This window comes from Petaurus breviceps, unplaced genomic scaffold, assembly GCF_028583685.1.
Source record: "Petaurus breviceps papuanus isolate PSGF00001 unplaced genomic scaffold, PetGlider_PUasm1.0 173, whole genome shotgun sequence".
In the NCBI taxonomy this organism is placed as follows: domain Eukaryota; kingdom Metazoa; phylum Chordata; class Mammalia; order Diprotodontia; family Petauridae; genus Petaurus; species Petaurus breviceps.
Genome location: NW_027185759.1, coordinates 1686359 through 1702599, shown reverse-complemented (window position 1 = coordinate 1702599; position 16241 = coordinate 1686359). Strand labels below are relative to the sequence as shown.

At 45.4% G+C, this 16241-nt stretch overlaps 1 protein-coding gene across 1 annotated transcript in view; it reads right to left on the bottom strand.

The window, feature by feature from the left end:
* ACAP2 (ArfGAP with coiled-coil, ankyrin repeat and PH domains 2) overlaps positions 1-16241 on the bottom strand; it is a 141796-nt gene that overhangs the window by 84370 nt on the left and 41185 nt on the right. Inside the window, exons 2-4 of the mRNA XM_069083274.1 lie at positions 5430-5487; positions 1371-1490; positions 482-535 (exon numbers count right to left, since the gene is read on the bottom strand). Coding sequence (XP_068939375.1) covers positions 482-535; positions 1371-1490; positions 5430-5487 — 232 coding nt within the window. The remainder of the gene's footprint in view (positions 1-481; positions 536-1370; positions 1491-5429; positions 5488-16241) is intronic.

Below are 16241 nucleotides of genomic sequence, written 5' to 3'. Positions count from 1 at the left end.
ATGTAACCTTGGGCAAGTTACTTAACCCCAACTGCCCTCCAAAAAGCAAAAAAAAAAAACTTTGAGAGTCAAATTTTACAAGTAAAATGTTAAATGAAATTTTCTTTAACATTCAGACAAGGGAGGGCATTACTTCTGGGGGAATAAATGCCCCACCACTCTAAAGCACAGTAAAGCAATATAACAAGGTTTTATAGACAAAAATGATGAAATGCTCCTTTTTTAAAGCAAAGTCCTCCCAAGCCAGCAAATGAAAGGGCAGTATTTTTATCGGTCTGCCTCCTCCCCCAACCAACTCACTACATTAGATCCCAAATCAAAGGCAGAGGAGGAAAAGAAGCCTATGAGCAGCCACAGAAAATTCCACCTTCGTCTTCTCAATGGCCTCCTCCTTCCTCAACTGCGAGACTTGTACATCACTAAGGGATTTTGAGGAGAATTTTGCTGAGTTATTCATGCCTTGGTTACTGGCAGTACTTACTGTGTGAAAATTGATCATTTCCTGAAGACTTTCAGAAAATTTGGTCAAGCTTGTCTGCAAAAGAGAAAAATCAGGATAAAATCCATTCATTAAGCAAAGGGAAGGGGAGAAACATTTATAAAGCACCTACTATTAGCCCAGCACTGGGCTAAGTACTTAGTTTTGTTTTGTTTTGTTTTTTAACAGATATTATTTCATTTTTATCATTAATAGCTAAAGGAGAGACACAGACACTTGTGGCCCAACTGTTACTGCTCACTGAAGGGGAGGTCTCACAAAGGCGGCCATCAGCGTGGTGAAAGTGGAGGAGCCTGGAGCAAGGTGCCTGGAACAAGGTGCCCAGCAGGCCTCTCGCTCTGTTCTCAGCACTTTCACTGCCTCGGATGAGGCCTGCACTGGCCCATCATGGAGTCTGACCTCCACCGTACTGCAGGGGAAAGTCCCCCACCTGCCAAGACTCTGCACTTTTATGAGGCTGAACTGAAACGAAGCTCACAGTAGAGTCAGGAAAAGCCAACCCCACTTTGGGCCAGGCACATCTGACCAGAATATGTGGTCATCTAGAAGGAGATCACCCCTTTTGTCCCCATGTGAGAAGGTCACAAAATTACCCAAGAACTTGCTGGGGGGTTGGAGTCATGGATTCCAAGTCCCATCTCTGAAAATACTTGGGCCTCGGCTTCCTCACATGTAAAATGGAGGGGGTGAAGAGAAACAGACACAAGGTCCCAGGGGACTGGGGCTGTACCACCTGAGTCTTTGGCTCGAAACCCCAAAGGACCAGCACCACTGCACACAAGGGCCCAAGGACCAGAATGCACCCTTGGTTACTAGACTTCTGAAATCTTCCACCACCTTTTCAAACCCTTGTTTTCCTAACAATACTCACCTCCACTACAGCATCTTTACTAGAATACTGGGCCAAGTCTCGAATTCCATTCACAAACTGCTTATTTGCGACACAAAAGGCTTTTCCAGTATCAATCATCACAATACAAAGTTTCACAAGCTGAAAAAGGGAAAACGTCTCAGTTTTACAACTCCTTCACATAGGGGAGTTCCAACATCTTATGTGCATCACAGAAGGAAGCTCACTTGGCTTCATCATCAAATAAATAAAATGACTAGCCAGTCCCCAGGAGCAGCTGCAGCCCCTTTCAAACGCACCCCCAGATAGGATCTATTAAGGACAAGACCAAGGACAAATCCGATGCGCACAGAGCAGGAGCCAATCCCAAACTGGCCAGGCAGAAAACCTCCAAGGCTTCTCTCAAACGCTGCCTGCTTCTTCCCTCCTCATAATCCAGACCGGCCCAAAAGATGCTGCCTAGAAGTCATGTGCAAAGCACTGCTAAGCAGACACGGAACAAAAGACTGAGGCAGAGCCGGCTGTTTCCACCAATGGCAAGTGATTAGCGGCAAGAGTTTCAAAACAGAAAGGTGAATCAGAGAAGTGAACTGCTGCCCCAATTACTGGGCTAAGACCCACTGCTGGGAAAACTGGAAATGAGGGTTAAATCAGTATCTCCCACCATACACCAGAGTAAGCTTCAAATGGATATTAGGCCTAGACAGAAAAGATCACATCCTCGACAGGTTAGAGAGGATGACAAGAAATAAAATGGACAATTTTGATTAAATAAATTCAAAAGCTTTAGCACAAAGTCAATGAAAATTAAAATGGAAGGAAAACAGTTAACTGGGAGGAAAAATCTTTGAAGCAAACAAAGGTCTAATAGCCAATTATATGTAGGGAATTGCTACAAATGAAAACAAACAAGAACCATTGCCATATAGATAAACAAAGGATATCAAGGGAAGAAATCCAAATGATCAATGGTCATATGAGAAAACTCTCCAAATCACTAACAATGGTATTTAACCATTGTTTAACCACTAACAATGGTATATAACCAATTAAAATAATTGATGTTGCACCTGAAATCCATCAAATTTGCAAAGATGGACAAAAAAAGGAGAATGGCAATTGCTGGAGGAGGTGTGGGAAGAAAGGTACTTGGATGCATTGTTAGTAGAATTGGTTCAGTCATTCTGCAAAGTGATTTAGCGCTAGACTCATTGACAGAGGCAGCTGGGTAGGGCAATGCATAAAGTGTTAGGCCTGGAATCAGGAAGACCTGAGTACAAATCCAGCCTCACACTTAGCTTTGTAATCCAGGATAAGTCACTTAATTGTTATTTGCTTTTGCTTCTGCTTCCTCCACTGTAAGAGAAGCATAATAACCACACCTTCCTCAAAGAGTTAGTGTGAAGATCCAACGAGATCTTCTTTGCCAAGTGCCTAGCACAGGGTGGCAGCAAGTAGGTGCTGGAGAATGTCAGTCATCATTACTACTGCTCCTGTCCCCTTGCCCTGATACCATTTAAAGTATTTAATACAAAGAGGCCAACAAACCAAGAGGGAGAAGAAGCACGTGTCCCACATATCTATATGAGTGCTTTTGTTTCAGCAAAGTGGGAACCACCATCACCTGGGGAATGACTGAACAACTGATGTGACTGGAATGTCTGTTTTTATTATTTTGTGAGGTTTGGGGTTGTTTTTTATTTTTTATTTTTTATTTTATTTTATTTTTTTTAAGCAATCGGGGCTAAGTAACTTGCTCAAGGTTACACGGCCAGTTATTTCTGGGTGTGGTGCTGAGTGTCTGAGCCCGGGATTCGATCTCCAGGTCGTCCCAACACTGGAGCCGGTGCTCCTACTCGCTGAGCCACCTGGCCGCCCCTAAGCAATTGGGGTTAAGTAACTTGCTCAAGGTTACACGGCCAGTTATTTCTGGGTGTGGTGCTAAGTGTCTGAGCCCGGGATTCGCTCTCCAGGTCTTCTCAACACTGGAGCCGGTGCTCTTACTCGCTGTGCTACCTGGCCACCCCTGGGGTTGTTTTTTAAAGAAAATAGGCAGTTTTTGAAAAAAGAAAAAGGTTACATTTGCCTGCTATCCAACACTTCCAATCAAAAGGAAACACTAAAAAGTAAAAGAGAGGGAGCAAGCTGCCCATATATAATCCACACAAGGAGATGGAAACCCTGCACAGAGAGTCACAACATCGTGTGACTGGTAGCAAAGTCCTCCAGAAGTCCATGTGGCCAACTCTGAGAAAGGAGCAAAGCACCTGAGTCAAGAGCCTCAGACGGCTCCATGCTAACGCATCGAGGATGGGCAGCAAGCCACGTGAATCTGACCCCATGATGAAAGGAGGCCGACTGAATTTCACAGGTGTCACTGAGTCAGGGCAGAAGGGGCACCTGGAAAGAAACAGGACTCTAGAAAAGCACATCACATTCAAGAGGACAGGGACTGGCCCAAGGTGGGGCAGGGAGCATCACTGGGGATTGAGAAATCAGAGCCCCAAGGAAATCCAGGAAGTCAGAGGAGAAGCATGGTGGGAGTCGAGTGTGTGGAGGGAAATGCAGGCAAGAAAGAGGCCAGGAACATCAGAAGCTTGGCAGAGACGCATGATCTAGGAAAAGGGACTTCAACTGCTTAGACTTTGTGGGAGAGCTCTCTCTTACTTGGTCCAAGCAGCACAGCTAATAACAACGTCCAAAGACACAGGAACCGAGGAAGGAAACTGATGTCGTGGACAGGAATCTCATCACCAAGGAAGACTTGGTAACTGAGGAATAACTGACAGGAACACAGGGGGAAAGGGTCATTCCATCATACAATCTGTGATGGGGGCAAAAGGCAAAACTGGACATAATCTGACGTGCACTCGAGATTTGGGAAGAGCAGATTTCAAAGAATAAGTCTGGACTTATGGACTAAAATCCTACCAGGGAAGTGAGCCCAGGAGGGAAGAATATAAAGTTCTTAAGAATAAATTCTGAAGATACAAAGAGAAATAATTCTGATGAGGAGGAAAAAGAGTTTTCTAAAGAGACCAATGTTGATACACTGGAAACTCATTAATCAACTTAGCTTTTTAAAAGCCAGAGAACATGGAAGGAATAATAACATCAAAAATCACAATAACTAATCTTCATATAGTACTTGGAGGAGAATGTACCAAGGAAAGTTCAACTGAAAAAGCCAGATGGAGTCAGGAGCCAGAGAGCAAAGCAGGAGGGCCCAACAGAGCTTAGGAAGCAATAGAAGGGTAGATGGTCCCCAAAAATTGCTGCTGGAAAGGAAGTGTTAGACCCAAGGGCTAGAGTGGGGCCACTTCAGCTCAGGAAGGGGTAGGGACAGATGGGTCGGCATCTAGACAAGAGCCAGGTAGGAACTGGGAAATGGGGCTCAGCGCACAGGAGAGAAATGGTTCCTTGAGGTCCCCTCTGGCAGCCAGGTGCCAGAGGAGGGGTAGGTCCCTGGCTCCCTGTGGCTGCTCTTGTACTATAAGCCCCAGGAGGACAGAAGCTGTATCTTAGCTAATCTTTTTATTTGGACACAAAGCTCAGCACAGCACTCTCATTCCAGCTGGTACTTAATAAGCATTTTTTGGTACGAACACTATCATTGGTATGTTATTAACCTCAGGAATATTCTGAGTCTCTAGACAATAATTAAGAAGAAATTCAAAGGCAAGATCAGAGAAACCACCAGCAATACAAAGACCAGGAATCAGCAAACGCTTTCCCTGGACACAGAAGCTGAATGTCTAACGATTTATTCATAGCCATGACCATTTCTCGCAAAGTTACTAAAAACAAAAAGTCACAGATAGGAAACAAACTTTTTCCTAACTACATAACTGTGTGAAACTGGGTGAAGCCCAGACGGAACCTTACATTACTAACATAACTGTTCAACTATCTGATTATTTGACAACAGAGAATTCTGGCTGCCATCTTGTGGGATCAGTGTCAATAGCCCCCCCAGCATCTCCCAGGAGTCTATGATAACACTGAAGATGAGGATGGCTAATCTTTGCTTACAGATCTTCAACATCTGTGGATGGTGAGGGTAAGTCTGAGTGGACTTACCTTATCAAGCTTGAGTTCCAATTCTGCCACGTCTCCTTCCACCTCTTCCAAAGCAGCCCTGCAAAGGTTACCATAAAAACACAATTCAGATGCTTTCACTCCCCAGCCCAGTCAGGGGACTAGGAGACCAAAGAGCAAGCTCTTGGCTGCAAAGGTCCCTGGGATACAGGAAGGCCCCAGTTTGGGCCATGCAGGGAAGTGAATAGGATGATTTGACAAATGAGATTGAGATTCTGTGTAACCCAATCTCTTCCAGAAAGGGGGTCTCTGCTGGCACAGGGGGGCACTGCAATCAGATGCTGACCCTGGCCCAGGACATTCTTATCACATTCTGTTTCTGTTCCTTTTCTGGTTGGACCAGCCCTAGAACCTCATAAGCTCCCAGGGAAAGTTCTGTCCCTCCATGCAGGTCAATTTATAGGCATAAAAACAGAAGTCTGAGGAATTCAACCTCTTAAATAACAAGTAAATTACTGGATAACAAAAGCATTGCTGGCAAAAAGAGAAAAGGGCCCTTATCGCTTCTTGGAACAGAGCATCAGCAATACTCCTCTGGGGACCTCCTGGGACCTTAAGAAGCTGAGTCATCTGCTCTCCCAACCATCTCATAGTTGAGGGAAGGAGAAAAAGAAAATGAGAAAAGGGAAGCAGCAGAGGTAGAAGCCGAGGGGGGAAATCCTACCTTACACAGACATAGGACAATGAACTTCCAAACAAAATGGGCAGATGGGTAAAGTAACTGAGCACCTAATGTAAAGACCAATACTGGACAGTGGAACTGAGGGCATTAAAGACAAACTTTCTACTAGAAAATGAAAATCTCTACTTGGGAAAGCTCATAAGAAAAAAGTCTGACTGCCTTGTCTTGTTCTGATACAGCACAAAAACACCCTTCCTCACACACATGAGACGCAACCGTAATTTTCCAAGTTGCTTCTTCTGGTCCCCAATCCCCTTGCACGTGTGGGTTTCGGCAGACACAGAAAGGGCCTCAGGCAGAGGCCATGAGATACGCCAAAGGCAGAGCTGGAGACTTCAGCCTGTTCATGAAAATGCAGCAGCAACCCAAGCAGCAGCAGACCAATACACGAGGAGGTAGATTTGATGTCCCTCCCAGGCCTGCAACCTGGATCTCCGGGGTCTGGCTTATTCCAAAGAAACAGGCCAAGGAAAGGAGGTGGCTGGGGCCATCAGATGGACTGAAGGACACTCCTGTGAGGAAATACAGGAAGCACAGCAGAAAAAGCACAAAGGATGCTGATCAGTGGAGGGAGAAAGAGAGTGCTAGAGAGTGCTGGACACAAGCACTCAAGAGGCATTTTCCATTTGGATGCGTTCCAAAGAAGGAGGAAGAAAATGGGGAAATTCTACTCTGCGTAATAGGAATTTGGCTCCGGGTAACGAAATCCCCAGCTTCTGAAAGCACTGATAAATGGATACACTGAACACTCATTGGCAGTGATACATCAAAAAGCAGGGCAGAGACAGGGAAGGCTCTCTGGGATTGGAAAGGAGCAAATGAAAAGAAGAAACGCGAGCTCAGATTCTAGGTGCAAGTGTGCTTGGCAGATGGCCAGTAAACTCTGAGAAAGGCCAACTAAGGAAGTGGCCGGTGACTGTCCAGAAAAGCCTCCTCACCAGGAAGAGCTCAGGACGGAGGAATCGCCAGCTGGCGGAGCTCCCCATGACTTTCACAGAGTCTCTGCTAACAACTTCAACTCCTGGGGAAGAGATGGAGGGCTGTGAGCCAGCTAAGGGCACCCAAAAGGTCTGAAGAATTGGAGCTTAGCCTTTGAGGGCCCCATGGCCACTTGGAGAAGGTCTCCAGTGGAGGGGCCCAGGGATCTATGCTGGCCCTGGGTTTCGTACTTAGCATTCTTATCAGGGACATTTTACAGGTGGCCTCAAGCTAAGAGAGAGATGAGTTCACTGGATGACAGCCTAAAAAGCGATCATTCAGATGACAAGCATTTATTAAGCACTGACTACATGCCAGGCGCCATACTGACTGCCAAGAACACGGATAGGCAGCGTTTAGGCTGAACCTTCCTCACTACGGGTAAGGAAAATCATTGGAGTGAGAAAGTCTGCTAGAGGATGAGCTCTTTTCCCCATTCACTTTAGTGGGGGTGGGGAGGGTCACAAAGCAGTAGGCACTGAGTGACACTGGCAGTGGCAGTGGCAGCCACATGAGCAGCTCACGAACAAGCTCACCAGGGATCCAATGGTGAAAACTGAGGATCTGCTGTCCTGCTGAAGGCCATGGGGCCCCTGGAGAAGCCAATCTGGAAAGAGCATCAGAGTGCAAGGAGCCCGCAGGCAAGTAGAACAGCGTCAAAATCACTAACACAGATGTCCTGTGAAAAGCTACACAGTATGAAACATTTCCATTAGCTGAATCATATTTCACATGCACTGAGTAAGTGCCTTTTAAAAAATCCTTTTTATAAGGTGATGCCCCACTAATGTATTCAGTAAATCAGGGGCCCAAATATACCAGCACCAAAAATAATGTGAGTCTGAGGGCACTGAAAGCTGGCTGCAGAGACAGGAAGTCTGGTGTGAATTCTAGTCCTTTCACAGTCACATCCTTGGTTACATCCTTCATTCTCTTCATTTAAAATAATAAAGAGGAGGTGGATGCCAAGATGGCAGCGTAGAAGCAGGAAAACTCCATGTGCTCCCCCCATAACCACCTCAAATACCTATAAAAAATGACTATAAACAAACCTTAGGGCTACAGAAAACACAGTGACAGAGAGAAACAAATCTCCTGCTGAAGGCAGCCTGGCAGAAAAGGTCCATTGCAGCGTGCTAGGAGCAGAGCCCAGACCTGTGAGCCCAAGGTTTTAGTCCCTGGGCGGCCACAACCAGCTGTAGCTGGAGGGACTTCGGGAGAGTGGATCACCAGTAGCTGTGGCAATTTCCAGAATTATTAACCCAAAAATGCCAAAGACAAAGTGAGAGGTCAGTGTGTACTCTGAGAACTGGGGGTCTGGGAATGCAGTCCAGCCTCTGACCCTGGAGGGAGAAGCAGCTGAGGCGTGGAGGCGTAGTGGCTGCTTCGGAGCCCTTGGCCTGCAGATTACAGGGGAACCAAGTGACATTCCAATGGATAATCACTATTGCTTTAACCTGCTTGGATCTGGATCACTGTCTAGGGTGGAGGTCCTGGGGTGTATGACCAGGTGCCAGAGCCAATGGAGGCTTCAGGGAGGGCACCCAACTAACAGCTCTGGCAGCTGAGAAAACGCCAGTGATTTGGGACAAAGCTCTCCTCTCTGGAAGCAGAGTTCTACTGTGGCAAAAAGCTCAAAAGTCAAGTACTTGAGTAGCAACATGAGCAAGCAAAGGAAACAAAGCAAGCACAGCGATCCGACTTTAGATTCCTATTTTGGGCACAAAAAGGATCAAAGCATGGAACAGGAGGAATGCAATGAAGTCAGAACTCCTGCACCAAAAGCTTCCAAGTAAAGAAGAAGCTGCTTATAGACCACAGAGGAACTTAAGAAGGATTCTGAAAACCAAATAAGAGAAGTGGAGGAAAAACTGGGAAGAAAAATGAGAATGATGCAATAAAATCATGAAAAGAGAATCAACAACCTGACTAAAGAAAATAACACCTTAAAAAATAGACTGACTCAAATAGCAAAAGAGGCTCAAAAAGGCAATGAGGAGAAGAATGCCTTAAAAAGCTGAATTTGCCAAATGGAAAGAGAATCTCAAAAGTTCACTGAAGAAAATAATTCCTTCAGAATTATACTGGAGCAAATGGAAGCTAGTGACTTTATGAGAAATCAGGATACTATAAAACAGATCCAAACACATGAAAAAATAGAAGGCAGTGTGAAATATCTCATGGGAAAAACCACTGACCTGGAAAATAGATCCAGGAGAGATAATTTAAAAATTATTGGACTACCTGAAAGCCATGATCAAAAAAAGGACCTAGAAAACATCAATTCTCAAGGAAAATTGTCCTGGTGTTTCAGAACCAGAGAGCAAAGTAGAGGTTGAAAGAATCCACCAATTACCTCTTGAAAAAGAACCCAAAAATAAAACTCCTAGAAGTATTATAATCAGGTTCCAGAATTACCAGATCAAGGAGAAAATATTACAAGCAGCCAAGAAGAAACAATTTGAATATTGTAGAAACACAATCAGGATAGCACAGGATCTGGCAGCTTCTACACTGAAGGATCAAAGGGCTTGGAATATGATATTCTGGAGGTCAAAGGAGCTAGGATCAAAACCAAGAATCACCTACCCAGCAAAACTGAGTACCATGTTGCAGGAGAAAATATTTTGGTCATTCAATGAAATAGAGGAATTTCAAGCATTCATGATGAAAAAATCAGAGTTGAATAGAAAATTTAACATTCAGATACAAGAATCAAGAGAAGGTAAACAGGGAAAAGAAATCATAAGGAACTTATCAAAGTTGAACTATTTACATTCCTACATGGAAAAACGATAATTGTAACTTATGAAACTTTTTTCAGAATGAGAAGAGTTGAAGGGAATATAAATGCGTGTATATATATACATATATATATATATATGTGTGTGTGTGTGTGTGTGTGTATGTATACAGGAGGGCATATGGGTGTATGAATACATATGTGAGTGTGTGTATATATGTGTACAATATACATAGATAGAAGGCACAGGACCAATTTAATAGAAAGGGATGATACTTAAAAGGTAAAATTGAGAGGTTAGAGAGGAATATAATGAGAGGAGATGGGGAGAGACAGAATGGGGTAAATTACCTCGAGAAGCAAGGGAAAACTTATAATGGAGGGGAAGAACAGGAAGGCAAAAGGGAATGGGTCAATCTTACTTTCACTGAATTTGGCTTAGGGAGGGAATGACATTCAGGATATCTCACCCAACAGAAGAGTAGAGGGGAAGGGGATGAAAGGGGATGTCAGGTTGGGGGGGAAGGAAGTTAGAAGCACACACTTTTGAAAAGGGACAGGATCAAAGTAGAGAATAGAACAAGTTTGGGGCGGGATAGGATGGAGGGAAATATAGCCAGTCTTTCACAATGTATCCACTATGGAAATGTTTTGCGTAGCTACACATGTACAACCTATATTGAATTGCTTATCTTCCCAGTAAGGGTGGGTGACGAGGGAGAATGGGAAAGAATCTGCAATTCAAAGTTTTAAAATCAAATGTTTAAAAAAATATATTATTTTTTTTTTACATGCAACTGTGAAATAAGATATACAGGCACTGGGATATAGAGATCCATCTTGCCCTACTGGAAAGCCAGAGGGGGGATGGGAGAGGAGATAGGAGAGAGCAGATTGGGGGAAGGGGTATACAGTGGGATCACTGTTTTGAGGTGGTGGATAGAGGGAAGACAGGGAGAAAATTTGTAACTCAAAATCTTGTGGAAATGAATGATGTCAACTAAAAATAAACATAAAATTTAAAATAAAATAAAATAAAATGACAAAGAAACATCAGGGATCAAAGAAGGAGCAAAGGGAAGATGGGAAGAAATACTACCACATACCACAAATTTACTCAGCTAACGGGAATCAATTTCTCTACTCCAAGGGGAAAACACCAGCACTTGGTCCGCCAGCGGGCACAGAGCCATTTTATAGGGGACACATTATTTCCACATACCTGGTCTTTTACCAGTAACCCCCAACCTAATGCAGTCCTCATTAAAATAAGCCCAAGAAACGTTTGAAAAAACCTTTCTCACCAGCTAACAAACCACCAGAATACAAAAGAATGGATTAATGACTGGAGGTCTCTTTTGTTCCCACTTTATTCTCAGAAGCCTTTAAGGAAGCTAGGTATATATCTTATATAGAGGATTTCTCTGGATATATAAGGCAGAGAAACTCTCAACACAGCCAGCCACAGGCAGCGTACTTCCTGGCTACACAGGCCCCTTCAGTCAGAAGATCCTGGGATTCTAGGCCTCTGGAATCATCATGTACCAAGGGGCAGGAAACTGCATCTGCTGTGATTCTCCCAGCTCCTAGACCTCTGTCTCTACAAAACCTGACACAGCTGGGCCAGATTTCAGCCGCAGGCCTTCACACAAGGTCTGCTGCTGAGCTGCACGGCTCGGCCAGAAAAGAAAAAGGAAGAGGAAGGTTAGCACTGCCTCAGGAGCAGGCCAGTTAACTGTCTGGGGAAAGGCTTGTCTCTGCCCTATCTATACTTGTACATTTCCCAATGAGTGCTGTTAGGAAAGAAAAACTTCTTCCTTGTTACTGATGCTGTTGTTACAAAGAGAAGGTGTCCCCACCCCCTCCTCCACATGCCCTTCCCCCTGTAAGGGCAAGGGAATCTGAAGGTCTTCCCTGCCCCGAATGAGCCTCCCTAGGGTCCCAACAAGGCCCCCCTCTTGTTACTTTGTGATTGGGCAGTGGGTCAGGAGGGCTGTGATGTCCTCTGACCCTGGAGAAGGCCAGAGGAGACTCTGGGCAGCTGCTAAGGCCCCCGGCTTCGAGAACCCCGATGTTGGTACTTCCCTCTCTGGTGCCTAACACTGTATGGATGTCATGGTCAGACAGCCGGAAGCCCTGTCTGTTGGTCTGCTGAACTGTGTTCTTTTCTGTGTATTTTTTTGTCTGCTTGTAACTTCAGTTTGTATTTTCTGAATTCAGGGTGCTGACTTTTCCCCTGTACTAAGTGAATGATACATGTGTTTGATTAAAGCAAAATTGTTAACTCCTGTTGAGTTGCTTTACTTTAGAAAAGCAGATCGGGGCAGAGCCAAGATGGCGGAGTAGAAGCAGGACCTCCCTGCAGCTCCGGCTTCCACCTTCCCCCATCCATGTAAAAAGGTGACTCTGAACAAACTTTGGAGCTGCAGAACCCACAAAATGACACAGAGAAGCTAACCTCCCTCTGAGGACACCCGGTCAGGCTGGCCAGTACAATGCTCTGAGAGACCAGCCCAGCCCCACCCAAGGCTTTAGCCCCAGGGCAGACCTGACCAGCCCCTGGCTAGAGGGACTCCAGATCAGCAGCAGCTGTGGCCATTTCCAGATTTATCAACACATAGATGCAAAGGACAAAGTGAGACGACGTCAGTGCAGTCTGGACTTTGGGACCCAGTAAGTGGGAGTGCGTGGCTTTTGCCCTGAGACGCTGGCACAGCCAGCCAGTGCCATGTGGCAGCTTCAGCTCCTGGCCTGCAGAGTGTAGGGGGACCAAGCACCAGTCTGAGGGGTAATCGCTCTTGCTTTAACCTGCTTGGATCTGTATTGCAGTCTAGGGTGGAGGTCCTGGGCTGTGTGTCCAGCTTGCCAGAGTGTGTGGAGGCTTCAGAGAGGGCACCCATCTAATACCTCCAGCAGCTGAGAAAATCCCAGCATTTGGGACAAAAGCTCCCCTGTCTGGTGGCAGAGTCCTACTGTGGCAAAAAGCCCAGGGGTCAAGTGACTGAGGGGCGACATGACCAGGCAAAGGAAACAAACCAAACAGAAAATTCCAACATTAGACTCCTATTTTGGGGACAAAAAGGAGCAAAGCAGGGAACAGGAGGAAGACAGTGAAGTCAGAACTCCTACACCAAAAGTTTCAACGGAAAACATGAACTGGTTACAAGCAATAGAGGACCTAAAGAAGCAGAAAAGAGAAGCGGAGGAAAAATTGGTAAGAGAAATGAGAATGATGCAAAAAAATTATGAAATGAGAGCCAACAGCCTGACTGAGGAAAATAATACCTTAAAAAACAGACTGACCAAATGGCAAAGGAGGCTCAAAAAGGCAATGAGGAGAGGGAGGAATGCCTTGAAAAGCTGAATTTGCCTGATAGAAAAAGAATCTCAAAAGCTCACTGAAGAGAATACTTCCCCATTAGAATGAGTGAACCTTAAGCACCGGGTCTGCCTGTGTTTGTACTGCCAACAATCTGCACAGTACACGGCCCAGAATAAGCATCTAACACCTGCACTATTATAAAATGCAATGATAACAGCATTTATTCAGCACTTCAAGGGTAGCAATACACCTTACAAATGTTATCTCCTTTGATCTGGTGACATTAGGAAAATTCAGTTTCCCCATTTCCAGATGGAGAAACTGAGGCTGAGAGAAGTTACATGACTTGCCCAGCTCAGTGTCTGAGACAGGAGCTGACCTCAGGTCAAGCACTCTACCCGCTGCCCCCCCCCTTCCCCCAGGCTACCTCAATGACAAAACAAGACATGCCTCCACTTACTGGTCTATAGCCAAAATCCACTGGCTAGTCCCCCAAATCTTAGCTCTGACAATCCTACCTAAAGGAGAGATCCTAAAACAGGAAGCAGAAGCATCCGCTCAGCTCAGCCCTCTCCACCACAGCAGGCCTCCCTCCCCTTTCCTACTGACTGCAGACATGCAAAACAGGCATTTTTAGGAAGGAGCTTTACAGTCTTTATAAGAGGCAGCAGTTCCCATGGTTCCCATTTACCAACCAAAGGAAAGTTTATGAGTACAGTCGAGAAAGAGAATAAGGTTGGCTCTCCCACAAAGGCAGTGCTGGAGCCCCTCCCCTTTGTTCCCTGACGTGTGCATATACACATGTACACGTATGTAGACATATGTGCCATGAAATCAATAATGCATACCAGAGAAGGAGAAGTCAAGTCCGCAATCATTTATAAAACACTTATGGCGTTCCAGGCATTGTGCTAAGCCCTGTGGATACAAAGAATGGCAAAAGACTGACCCTGCCCTCAAAGAGCTCCCAGTCTAGCCGGGGAGGCCATAAGTGGAAAAAGGGGGGAAAAGTACTGATAAGCTACAGACCGATAAAATGGATCAATCAGTGGAGGAAGGCACTAACAGGAAGAGGGACCAGCAAAGGCTTCTTTGTAGGAGGCAGGATTTTAGCTGGGGCTTGAAGGAAGCAGTCATAAGGGACGGACCTACCTTTGACAAGTTAGTTCTTCTGGCCACCCAAAGCCTCTTCCTGAAACAAAGGCCTGATACCTAAAACCCAATATTCTTTGGATGACGACATATGGTCACAAGTCATGGAAATTCACAAAAAAAGGAAAAAGAAATGAAGAATCACCCAAAGCACCAACAGTAAAGTGTATGGTGGGCATGTGTAGGCTAGAGCATGTTAAAAATGAGAAACTGTCCAGGCAGAGTATGGAAAAGTCTGTCTGCTATCAAGAATCAGCAATGGGTGATGGTCAGCTTCTGTGAATCACTGGTACACAAGCAAGGCCAAGAGAAGGAGGTAGGCCTCCAGCAAAAGGGATGAGCTCCCAGTGGCTGATGGGTGACAGACACACAGGATGTGGGGGCCTAGAAAGGTTATGGACTTGTCTGCACCCACACAGAATATATTCAGCCAACTCAGAACTTACTCAATTCTACCTTCTTGAAGGATTTTTTTTAAAGGCAATTAAATATATTGCTATCCAGAAAGCAGTAAAAAGATCCAAGAACAAGGTCTGAATATGTGCTGAAGTTATATTTAATTTGAATTGTCCAAAATCTAAGAAAGGCAGGCAAAGGGATCAGAGAGCCAGTCTCACTGGCTGAGAAAGGCCTGGGGCTTCAGCCTCCTCTGGTGGCCATGGGCCCTCTGCTTAATGACAACTCTTTAATATGCAAGTAGCAGAGCAGACACCTGACATCATTGGTAGAAGCAACGTCCTTTCATACTAACGAAATCAACGGGGCCAATCCAAAGGAAAAAAGTCAAGTTCTAAAAAAGCCAAATAAATATTCCTAATAATCTAAAGTATTAGACTATACATTTGGGGCTACAGGTCTCCTCCTCCTCATTTCCTCCTGGTGCCAGACTAAATAAGCATCACCAGCAGAATTCAAAGCCCTAAGCTGAGAACAGGTTGCCTCGGCAGTCAAAAGCCCAGGAGATCAATTAGCCCCATTTTAAAGAAAAGGAAATGCAAGTTGAGAGAGTTAAGTAAGTCACTCAGTTAAGTGACTTGTCATCAGAAGGGATCAGTGGCTTGCCAAGGACTCCCCAAGTCCAAAGCTGCCTTTCTCCACAGTTATAATTAGCAACTGTAAGGAGCCACAAATAGTCATTATCACAGTCCCAAAGCAGATAAATCAAGAACCTTCACAACACTGAAATCAAATTATAATGGGAGGAGCAGATGAATCAAAAGAAACCCTACAAGTTAGAGCTGGGAGGAGAATGAGCTGGGGCCCCAGTGCTGTGTCAGGGGAAGCCTGTCCGTGCACTTTTCAAACCCCAAAAGTGCAGGGTTTCAGGACTGAAGATCCTTATGTCTAGGACAGCAGACTTCACAGCCTGGGAAAACACTCCACAGTACTCCCCAGCAGGCTCCTCTGAGCTGCGCCAGGCACCGTACAACAGAATCGCGTGTCTGCGAGACAGCCAGTGCTCTCTACGTGGGCAAGATTCGGCTTGACTGGGTCGATAAAATGCTGCCTTGGGAGTCAGGGAGCCCAAGGTTCACCCCTCCCTCTCTGCTGCTGGTAATAATTCCCAAAGTAGAGTTGAGAGGGGCATTTCATACGAGAGACTTGGCAATTTTCCTTTAAAAACGTCCAAGGTTCTTGCATGTTGTCAATTCCAAGTGTGGGCAGACACAATCTGGGTTCCCATGGGCCTCCCAAAGATGATCCCATTGCTAACATGAGAAAAGAGAAACTGGCTAACTCTGAATGTGGATGGAAGTCCCCACCCCTTCGGCCTCTTCCCTTCTCTCATCTCCTCTGGGTGTGGCTCATTGAAACCCTGCCCCCCCCATCTGTTCCCAGGGACCATGAAAAGGCATGTGCGCGCGCGCGCGAGAGAGAGAGAGAGAGAGAGAGAGAGAGAGAGAGAGAGAGAGAGAG